The sequence below is a fragment of the Xyrauchen texanus genome, chromosome 16 (genome assembly GCF_025860055.1).
Source record: "Xyrauchen texanus isolate HMW12.3.18 chromosome 16, RBS_HiC_50CHRs, whole genome shotgun sequence".
In the NCBI taxonomy this organism is placed as follows: domain Eukaryota; kingdom Metazoa; phylum Chordata; class Actinopteri; order Cypriniformes; family Catostomidae; genus Xyrauchen; species Xyrauchen texanus.
This window is the reverse complement of record NC_068291.1, coordinates 27,291,974-27,304,071: the sequence shown is the minus strand read 5'-3', so window position 1 is coordinate 27,304,071 and position 12,098 is coordinate 27,291,974. Positions and strand designations below refer to the sequence as shown.

Genomic DNA, 12,098 nt, shown 5'->3' with positions numbered 1-12,098 from the left:
AATTATAGTCACAAGACATAAACAATATGCATGTTAACATGATTTTAGTGTGATAAAATTGCTTACTAACTTTTTCTGTGTAGTTATATCACATTTTCCAACTTCGTTGCTATTAAAGGCATAACCCTGTAAACCTTAAAATGACCTTAAAACAACTTTACAGCTCAAATAACAGGATTTTTTAACAGTATAAGTGCTTTAATAAAATTATAAGCTTCCCATTTCTGCCTTCAAACCCTCCAAATATTGGCCCCATTTATGTTTTTTTAAAAAGGAGAGACAAGTCTAAATAATTTTTTGTGGCTATCCACATTATGCAAAAAAATGCAATAGTAACATTTCTATTGCTTTTCTGTGTCAGTCTTTTTAAGCTTGCCTTAATTCAAATTAATTTTGTGAACAGTTTAGGAACAATATGATGAATTTGAACATACCTTTCCGTGTCAGACAAAACCAGTGCTGATATCACAGACACATCAGCTGGCCTGAGAGAATTTACTGTGAAAGAAATTAAGAGACAATTTACAGGCAAATCTCTGAGAGATGTTTCTTCTTTAATTTTATTGTCTTATAAGTTTCCTCACCAGAAGCTGGAGTACTGGGTAAAGTGGATGAAATAGCACAGAACAGGTGGCTTCCCAGACTGAACTCATCTCCAGATGCTGTAACACACACGCACACACACACACACACACACACACACACACACACACACACACACACACACACACACACACACACACACACACACACACACACACACAAAGACACTACATTTAGCAATAGTGGCGATTGTTTTTTCTTTGAATAGGTGGTGAATTTACTACATTTACTGTAATGTAATGCTGTAGGAGTCAGATGGAAATAGTCAAACATAGAAAGAGAAGAGTATACCACACAAATTCTCACATCTGCTCCATGACAAAGTCATTATTAACCTCTTTACAGGCTGAAGAGTGAAATCTTGTCATTACTTATGTGATGTCAAAGTATTCAAGTTTTAGGAAAATCAAATGAGAAAATATATAGCTGGAAAAAAGTGGCAGAAAATTAAAAGAGGTTTAAATACCTGAACACCTGCAAGTTAAAAGGGTCAGGATCAGAATCTGTGCACAGAAAGAGAAATGTATAACTTTAATCCCCATGATGGAATGTATCATCCTCTGTTTGGAGCTGTCTGGAGTACAGTGCAGTTTTGCAGCTATACTCTATAAACCTAAAAATACCTGCTTTGATATACAATGTAATCTTTTGCAAAATCTCAGACCCGCCTACTGTTAGTTTGCGTGTTTGGAGGTAGGACGTTAACATGGGTTTTATTTTTTTATTGATTATTGAATAACCTGTCACTTATCAAGGTTTTTAAGTGTTTAGTGGTATTATTGTTTCACATTGAGGGAGTTTATTGTCCGGGTTTTATGTCTTTGTTACCTTTATGACAGAACACTTTCTGATCAAGTGGGCTGAATGATTAATGAAAAAAAGAGCCGTATGCAGTGTTGCAAAAGAAGGTGTTCAGAAAAGAATTGAAGGGCGAACAGTGTACTGATAGCAGATTACTGAACGCAGAGTGGTTTGGTCATTTTACCTGAAATAAATTCCACATTTAAAAGTGCTTAATATTTATGTTGTCATGTGTCTGTGCCATTAGGATCAGGAGTGCAGATCTTAAATCTGATTAGATACACACACACACACACATATATTATATATATATATCATAAATTTCTGATCATTTTACAGCTACTCTCATTGATAAGATAAACATCTCACCTTGAGTTCACTAAATGATAAACACTGGCAGATAAAAGATAACTGTTTTGATTATTTATGTAACATGTTGGACATTAAGTAAATCTGGAACTCAATAAAAAAAGTTAATATAGAAACAATTGACATCTGAGTGAAACTTAAGTGAGATGGAATTGAACATGGATTAGAGCTAAAGACAGTGAATATTGTGATCATATGATGAATTTAGCAACACTACAGACCAAATGATTTCTTAAATAAAACACAGTCCAGCCTCCATGTTGCAGCAGTGATGAAATGGTAAAGTGGTAAAGGAGTTCAGTGACTAACTTTCTTGTTGGTGGTCTTCAGATCAAAAGATTATCTCAAAGGCTACTTTTAAAATATGAAGTACTCTAAAATCATCAAAACTTCTAAACATATCTACAGTATTTGTTAGTTATTATGTTAGATGCTAATTGTATGTTTAATTTAACCACAACATTTAGTTTTGAGGGGTGTGGCGATTAAGGTTTGGACTAGGATTAGAGAGACTGTTTGGTTTATGGTATTTGCGTCATAAATAATTATCCTGTTGAATTTAGCCATAATAAATTAAACTATCCACTAATAAAAACCAAAGTGTAGTTTGTAAAGAGAACGTGTTACTCTACCTGACAGTTCTACCTGGAACTGTTTCTATCTGACCTAACACATAGAAATTATTTTTGCTGATGTAAAAATGTACAAAGATTGTTTCAAACAGATTATATTTGTTAATCATTTAATGTATGCTTGAATACATTTTCCAATTCTATTGAACAATGTCTGATAGTTGTTTGGTATATTTAGTCTGTTTTATTAAAAACTATTTTTTTTATACTTGATTATTTGTTGCCAATGGTTTGGGATAGATCCATAGACATTTAATAATTAGAAAGCTGAGACCTTCCTTTTTACTTTAGTGCATAAAACTCAAAATGAAATCCTTGGTCAAAGTGACACAAAATGTTTGAGAAAGTCACATATTTTTATTTGAATCAAACAAAAACGTATTTGTTCATTTGTTACGTCTGGTTGATTAAAGATGTTACCACATTAAGCACATTTTTTCAGTGTGTGGTATGGCTGTTATGCTCAGAGGTTCATAATTGCTTCATTAGCTGTCAACCACCTTGAAAGGTTTCACTCAAATGTGAACTAAATGTAGTCAAAGGTTCCTCTCAAAATGGGATTTACAAAAGTTATCCAATACATTTATGAGCACTTTACCATATGGTCTGGTGTTAACATTATACAGTATGTTATGATGAACTTTTTAATACTTACAAAGTCCAGCAAGATGGGATTCACACCCACAATTGTAGAGCAAATTGGATTAGAGGTCATTCACCTTAACCACTTATTACACTATTATATAGTGAATATCTACTGTATCAAGTAAATTATCAAGATTATCATTGTAATATTTAGATATGACCCTAACCATAATCCTTAATCATAACCACAACCCTTAATATTATTGGGAAATTGTATTGTTAAATTTATCACAAACATCGGCTACAACCACCTTGACAAGTAGCATATGAATTAGAATTTGCAACCACTACTCTGGAATTGCGATTTACATAAAGCTATGTAGAGTTAATAGGAAGACAGTTTATTTTAGATAACATTTTGACAGAGTTTCAGGCTTAAGAAGTTTGTGAAACTTTATAATTGAGGATCTGGTTGTTACTTTGTCTTAGATGAGAATTACATTTTATGTTCTCTTTTTGAATTGTTATTATTAGTATGATACTAATTTTCTTCTGCAGGCATTATTTGGAGTTTTGCTACACTTGTAAAACACCATTTGAATGTTGATTTCACCTAAATGTGTTACACTGTGTCTCCGTGGCAATCTCAGAACATCCCTCTGTTTATTTGAGAAGCCCATCAGGCCCAAGTAGGTATAGCTACGCCAGAGAACTCCAAATGAGGGCAGAATCTCTGAAAGAGGGCATGGTTACTCCAAAAGGAGGTTGCAGCAACTCCAAAAGGGGGCGTCACTTCCACGGTAAGGTTAGGGAAAGGGTGAAGTAGGGGTTCCGTATATCTTTAATGGTGGTTTTGAGCTCCCGCCCCTTTTTGGAGCACTGCCTGCAGCTATATCCTTCTCATCCTGACATAGCAACATGGACTCAACCAGTGGTGTGATTTTGGGGCGTGACCATCAGATTGTACAACCAATGGAAGATGGTAGAGTTTGAAAACAGTGATTCGTTTTGCAATTTAATATGCATTTGATGATAAAGTGGCTGAAATTGCACACTTCAGCTTGTCAGACATCCACAAACTTTGTTTACTTTTTCCTTGGTCTTGATACTTAGGCTACTGTATCAAGACCAGATGTAACTATGTTCTAGTAGGACTTGTTATCTAACTAGCTATATTTGTGGAGGCTAGTTTTTGGGGAATCTCATTATATTTACCTTTTGGAGGTTAATCCCTATTAGAATATTCAATTAATGAAAGTATTCACAGCACTTCTCTTTTTCAACATTTTGTTATGTTACAGCCTTATTCCAAAATGGATTAAATTCATTATTTTCCTCAAAATCCTACAAACAATACCCCATAATGACAACGTGAAAATAGTTTTTATGAAATCTTTGCAAATTTATTACAAATAAAAAAATAACAAAAATCACATGTACATAAGTATTCACAGCCTTTACTAAATACTTTGTTGAAGCACCTTTGGCACCAACAGCCTCAAGTTTTTTTTGTGTATGATGCTACAAGCATGGCAAACCTATTTCTGGGCAGTTTCTCCCCTTCTTCTTTGCAGGACCTCTCAAGCACCATCAGGCTGGATGGGGAGCGTCAGTGCACAGCCATTTTCAGATCTCTCCAGAGATGTTCAATCGGGTTTAAGTCTGGGCTCTGGCTGGGCCACTCCTTTGTTAACTTGGCTATGTGCTTAAGGTTGTTGTCCTGTTGGAAGGTGAACTTCCACCCCAGTTGGAGTTCCAGAGCGCTCTGGAGCAGGTTTTCATCAAGGATGTCTCTGTGCATTGCTGCATTCATCTTTCCCTCGATCCTGACTAGTCTCCCAGTTCCTGCAGCTGAAAAACATCCCCACAGCATGATGCTGCCACCACCATGCTTCACTGTAGGGATGGTATTGGCCAGGTGATGAGCAGTGCCTAGTTTCCTCCAGACATGATGCTTGCCATTCAGGCCAAAGAGTTCAATCTTTTTTCATCAGACCAGAGAATTTTGTCCTTCAGGTGCCTTTTGGCAAACTCCAGGAGAGCTGTCATGTGCCTTTTACTGAGGAGTGGCTTCCGTCTGGCCACTCTACCATACAGGCCTGATTGGTGGAGTGATGCAGAGATGGTGGTTCTTCTGGTAGTTTCTCCTCTCTCCACAGAGAAATGCTGGAGCTCTGTCAGAGTGACCATCAGGTTCTTGGTCACCTCCCTAACTAAAGTCCTTCTCTCCCAATCGCTCAGTTTGGCCGGGCGGCCAGGTCTAGGAAGAGTCCTGGTGGTTCCAAACTTCTTCCATTTATGGATGATGGAGGCCACTGTGCTCATTGGGACCTTCAATGCTGCAGAAATTTTTCTGTACCCTTCCCCAGATCTGTACCTCGATACAATCCTGTCTCAGAGGTCTACAGACAATTCCTTGGACTTCATGGCTTGATTTGTGCTCTGACATGCACTGTTAACTGTGGGACCTTATATAGACAGGTGTGTGCCTTTCCAAATCATGTCCAATCAACTGAATTTACCACAGGAAGACTCCAATCAAGTTGTAGAAACATCTCAAGGATGATCAGTGGAAACAGGATGCAATTTTGAATGTCATGGCAAAGGCTGTGAATACTTACGTACATGCGATATGTTTAGTTTTTTTATTTTTAATAAATTTGCAAAGATTTCAAACAAATTTCTTTCACTTTGTCATTATGGGGTATTTTTTGTAGGAAAATATAATGAATTTAATCCATTTTGGAATAAGGCTGTAACATAACAAAATGTGGAAAAAGTGAAGCACTGTGAATACTTTCCGGATGCACTGTATTGGACAGAAGTTGTGCAGGAGCTCAAGTTGCCTTCTTACATGATGATGCTGTAACATCATATGTTGTAACATTCTGTAGTAACATTCATTGTTAGCGTACAATTTTTTAGTGGTTCTTTTCTCCTGACACTGTACTGAATTCATTTGAGTTTGAAGTCTTCCTGCAAAATGGAATCAAAGGCTTTTAAAAGCCAGCAAAGCATGAAAAGATTTAGCTTTTTTGGGTCATTTCTTTGTCAATTAGAGGATGTAATGTACAGTACATGTCGACATATTAAATGCAAAGTCTACCTTTAGAAAAGTCTGCAGATAAAATGCTACAGAAAACCTCACCTTGGCATGATAAAACATGAAAGGAAGATGTATAACTAAATATAAGACAACTGAAGCGATCACCAGCAAACCTGAGTTGTACAATATTTAGTTACTCAACTAAGAAATAAATCCACACACTTGCACCGGCAGATGGCGTTCAAAGATCTGAATTGGTAGATTTGAACACGGGGTAACTAATAAAACAGCGCCATCTATTGATTTACATTGTTAACACCTGCTATTTCAAATATGAATCTATAGATGGCGCTGTTTTGCCAGTCAAACCCGTTCACGGAGGGTCAACGGGGTGGAGATGAGAGAGCGATACTCGGGAGCGTGAGGAGAGTCCCGAGCCACACACATCACTGGATGCGGCAGCGGTATGTGGATGTGTACGGACACACCGGAGACGTGTGGGGGTATTTCATGCTGACAGGTCCGGGATCAAACAGGAGCGCATGACCCGCCGCGATGGCCGGGGGACGCAGAGGACTAGTAGCCCCTCAAAACACATTTTTGGAAAATATTGTCCGACGGTCTAACGGTAAGAAGCACCATACGTCCAGCAGACGCTTACACATACAGCAAAATGATCATTGCTAGTGTCGCATATTTAAAAAAAAAAACTTTTTGGTGTAAATTTGGAGACTTATTGCACACGTTTATATAAAGACAATATACTTTTGTGTGCATACTAGGCAACACAAAGTTAAAAAAAAAAAAGAAAAACGAAAAAAAAAATTCACTTCAAATGATAAATATGACTACAAAAATCTAATTGCCTATTGCTCGGACGCTTGATTGTAATACGATTAAAATATTATCAATAACGTATATTTATAAACAGTGAAGAAATGTCATTATAAGTAGTCCATACAGTTTTAGCTTATAAAATACGTTTTCTTAGATATTTTTAAAGGGGCAAGAGTTTATTAAAGGCTGATACTGGGGCTGAAAGGTTTGTTAACACTTTACCAGAATCAAGGGTGTACCTACTCTGATTGACTGCATATTCTGCTCTTTCCCCATTTGAGTTGTTTTCAGACAAACTTCCATCAGCATGTTATTTGGGAATAGAGAACAACTTTAAGCTAAATTAATATTTAATTGTAATTAATATTTAATATGGCTGAAAGGGTTGGAAACTGACTAAGCCTCTTCACCAACACTCTGTGAGATCAGACCGTGCACTTGCACCCTCTGTAAGGTCCTATGAAGGAACACATTATCTTATAGATATTTAAACATCAGGACCACTTCTCTTACGTATGGAGCTTGGGAAAAGTATACTCATTTGAGCTCCTCAACCTCATCAGAAAACGAGAAAACTGCCAGTGCATCAGAAATAAGATACTGGCAGGGGCCTCTTCCTCTGGTGTGGTGTGAATGTGTTACTTTAACTCTTTTTCTGTTTTCTTTAACTTCCAGTTTGGACATTATCACATAGACACACAGGTATAAACCTCACTGAGCAGAACACACTTGTTTTAAACTCTTTCATCCCTACAATCTCTCTCTCTCTCTCTCTCTCTCTCTCTCTCTCTCTCTCTCTCCCACCTTCTCTCTATCCTACAATTGCCTTTCTACATGAACTATTGTTCTATACCAATTTCTGTTAATTTACATACTGATAGTCTGAATTCTAAAAGCACTACTAAACTCTTTTGTCCTGTTAGTAGTTTAACAGTTCTGTTAATATATTTACAAGCTGCTTAGATGGTTATGGTGAAAATAATTATTCAGATTTTGCTTCCTGGTCCTCATTCAGCGTGGACAGCATGTGCTGTAAAATAACAAATGTTGGCATGGAACGTTTTTCCTCCATTGTGGTGCGTGTGTGTCCATGTGTGTGTATTTGTTTAATACACCTTTTAGTGTTCAGTGTGGAGTGCACTTCCTGTGTTTATGCTCAGTAGAGGAGAACTGTAACTGGCAAATCCACCACCATGCTCTAAAATGAACAGTTTATATCATAGATATGAGTTATCCTTCACTTCTGATTCTGTTACTGCCCTTTCATTTTCTGTCTTACTGGATGTTTGTTCATCTCACATTTGCCTTTCACAAGCATTAGCCATATATGAATGTGTGTGTGTGTGTTTCTGTCATGAAATGTGTGTGTGTGTTTCTGTCATGGTTGCTGTTAAAATGAAACATTTTGTCATTCATGTTATAATGTCTGAATGAGGTGAAGGACATATTTTATGATGTAAAACAATATCGTAGGTCTATTGCAGTGTTTATGTTTGATTAATTGCATGTTATATGTATGCTTTTTTGTCCGAAATGATATTTTCAGTGCTTAAATGAAGACTGTCAGACCGTCAACATCATATTTACAGATTTCATGTTACTGACAGCTATCTAATGGATTTATATACTGGAAAAGGATTCGCTGTCGCTAATTGACCCTTTGCTAAGCCCCACCCTAAAAGCGATTTTAACCAATCCTATCTTATCAACTGTTACTGTCTACCATTTCTCTGACAAGAGTTTGCTTTTTTCCAGCAAAATTCTGTGGGAGTATTGTGTGTTTGAGTAATTTTAAGTGGAATTGTATAGAAATTATAGAAAAAAATCGAATAGACGTTGTCGCTGGATCACTTGTCACACGAGGTACCTAGCGAGTATACACTGTGTTTTTTTCTTTCTTTCTTTTTAATCTTTAAACAAATCTCGAGAACAACATGGTATGAATTAAACTGCCACCCCTCATAAATGGACATCAGCAAGGACACCTAAATTTGCTTCAAGGTAAATTAAAGCTAATAACTTAACATTAATTAATTTATGCATTGATTCAGGTCTTAGTAAAGGCGATAGTAAATAAAGAGTTCACAGCATCTTAGGTGAGTGTGTAATGAGACGTTATAAGCAATTCTTTTCACTTAATCTAATGTTGTCTGGTGTGCAATAGCCATCAAATGAACTTTTCTCTTTTCAAGTGACTGTGATAATCGTTTGCCTCAATTCTGATTTACGGTCTCCACAGTTTTCAATCAAATTTCTGTGAAATTGTAACAATTTATTTGACCAAAAATACGATTAACAATGTTTTGACAAAAACTGTGCAGTATACGGTATACTCCCATTCATCTGCAAAGCTTGTCAGAGCAAGCAACGGCAACCAAGGTGGGTGGAGCTTAGCGAAGGGTCAATAAGTGACCGACTAGATGTTTTAAATTCTCACATATCGGATTACATGTTGTGTAATATTACCGTGAGCTTGCTCAAGCTTTGAGATACACTTGTTAAAAGTGCAACTGGCTTACTCAGCAGCCACTAAATCACTGCTGTCAGCTAATCAGCTTGATAGTCTGCTTAACACGCTAGCCCTAACACACTAAAATTGACAGACGTCGCAAGAAAGGTTAAAGCAAGGTGATTGGGATGGAACACTCTAGAGAGGAATTGTGTATGTCAAGAAGAGGGGAGGGACCCTGGCGCAGAGAGTTTTGGAAAATACACACAGAAAAGAGAGTTGATGGTATGACTTTATTGAATGACAGTCTGACAGAAACTAACTCTGCAAAGCGTTCCCTGTTGTGCATTTGGAGAACTGGAAGACTTAAAAAAGGCATAGCAGAGTTTTAAAATTGTTTGTTTAGGTGTGGCGATATCAAGTGGTGCATTTTAGGCACATTTTCACAGGATTATGGTTGATATAAAAGTTTGTTTATTGCAGCCAGATGTTTTGACAGTGGACATAAAGAGTGGTCCACACTGCAGCTTAAAGGAATAGTTCACCCAAAAAAAGAAAATTCTCGCATCATTTACTCATCCTCATGCCATCCCAGATGTGTATGACTTTCTTTCTTCAACGTAGATTTTTAGAAGAATATCTCACCTCTGTTGGTCCTTACAATGCACATTAATGGTGACCAGGCCTTTGAAGCTCCAAAAATCACATAAAGGTCACAGAAAATTAATCCATACGACTCTTGTGGTTAAATCCATATCTTCAGAAGCGATATGATAGGTTTTGGTGAGAAACAGATCAATAGTTAAGTCCTTTACTATCAATATCCATTTTAACTTTTACTTTCAAAATGTGAAAGAATGTGAAAGTGGAGATTTATAGTAAAAATGTATTAATTTATGTGGCCTTTATGTGATTTTTGGATCTTCAAAGGTCTGGACAACATTCACTTTTAATATAAGAAGATATTCTTCTAAAAATCTTCGTTTTTGTTCTGCAGAAGAAAGAAAGTTAAACACATCTGGGATGGCATGAGTGTGAGTAAATGATGATTTCATTTTTGGGGGAAGCATCCCTTTAACTGGCCAAGAACTGCCCAATTACACAGGAAGGGAATATCATGCTCATATAATTCACAGACTTTTATGGACAGGTAAATCTAAAATCTGATATAACTCTAAGAACAAAGGGAAATGTACAGATTTTCTCCAGCATATCTGGTTTAAGATACTAAGTGTCTCAAACAAAACTCTTAAAGGAATAGCTTACCCAAAAATTTAAATTATCTTATTATTTACTCACCCTTATGCCATACCTGATGTGTATGACTTTCTTTCTTCAGCAGAACACAATTTAAGATTTTTGGAAGAATATCTCAGCTCTTATGGTCCATACAATGCAAATGAATGGGTGCCAACATTTGGATGCTCCAAAAATCACTTAAATCAGCATAAAAGAAATCCACAAGAATCATTGTCTTCAGAAGTGATATGATACTTATATAACTATAAATTCTCCTCCCTGTTCAGTCAATCTCCACTTTAATTTTCACTTTTACATTCGTATTCTTGTGGTTTTGGTGATTCACATTTTTAATGCATATGCCCCCCTACTGGGCAGGGAGAAGAATTTCTGGAAAAAATGAACTTAAATATTGATCTGTTTCTCACCCACACCTATCACATAAGTTCTGAAGATATAGAATTAACCACTGGAGTTTTATGGATTACTTTTATGCTGACCTACGTATGTGATTTTTGGGTCGTCAAAATGTTGGCACCCATTCACTTGCTATTTTGGTTTCTTATTGACCAAAATAGCTGAAATATTCATTTAAAAATCTTAATTTGTGTTCTGCAGAAGAAAGAAATCCATACACATCTGGGCTGGCATGAGGGCAGGAGCAGACTGGGAAGAAAATTTGGCCCAGGATTTTACATAGAAACTGGCCCAAAAGTTGTTGAGTGGGTGGGTGTTGCTGTCCTTTTCTACATATCGCTGCCCCCTTCCGCATATTGCGGCGCCGGTTTGTTGCGTGCACTGCTTAACGCACCGGCCCATGTTAGTTCTTCACTGGATGTACAGTGGACAGATTAAAACATGCATCAGGCCATCTTTAGAAGGGTCTGTGGTTACCATACATGTTCCTTAACATATCATGCATTGTATCTGGACAGGAGGATCTCACTGTCATGTGAAAGTTGAAAGATTTATGCAGTTTGAATGCGGCTATAGTGTAATGTCAGGTTCATTTATTAACAATTGCAACAGTGCTGTACATCCCAGTTATAGACGAAGGAAAATGTATCTGAGATTCTCTAAATACCAAAGACATTATAACGGAATTATATAAGCCACTCAAATATGTATGAATGGGAAAAGTTGTAGTGCCAATCGCCTGTTTGTTTACTCTAGCACATGCATGCACATAAGCTAGACCTGTTTGCAAAAAAAGTTTTTGCGTGATTTGAGCTAAGGAAGCTCAATTTATGATTCCAATGCTGTCAGATTTTATTCCTCATTTGAAATATTTTATTGGAGCATACTCTTGACCAACACTTTTAGAGTGTATAGCTGATTTCGGTCTGTCCCCATTCAAGTAGATAGGAGCTGTACTTGCATGACAGGAGGTGTTCCAATTTGTCCGCCAAATGAACTAACTTGCCTTAAAGGGACTTTGTAAATACTCAGTGTTGTCATAAATGTCAGCTTAGTAGCTTGTGGCTGCCGTGACAGTGTCCACTCATCCTGCCTCATATGACATTACCATAGCGACTGA

General features: G+C 36.9%; 1 protein-coding gene across 1 annotated transcript in view; it reads left to right on the top strand.

Moving 5' to 3' along the window:
* The first annotated feature begins 6,572 nt into the window (after positions 1 to 6,572).
* LOC127656752 (potassium voltage-gated channel subfamily H member 1-like) overlaps positions 6,573 to 12,098 on the top strand; it is an 85,535-nt gene continuing 80,009 nt past the window's right edge. The window contains exons 1-2 of the mRNA XM_052145223.1: positions 6,573 to 6,664; positions 7,549 to 7,575. Coding sequence (XP_052001183.1) covers positions 6,592 to 6,664; positions 7,549 to 7,575 — 100 coding nt within the window. The 5' untranslated portion in view covers positions 6,573 to 6,591. The remainder of the gene's footprint in view (positions 6,665 to 7,548; positions 7,576 to 12,098) is intronic.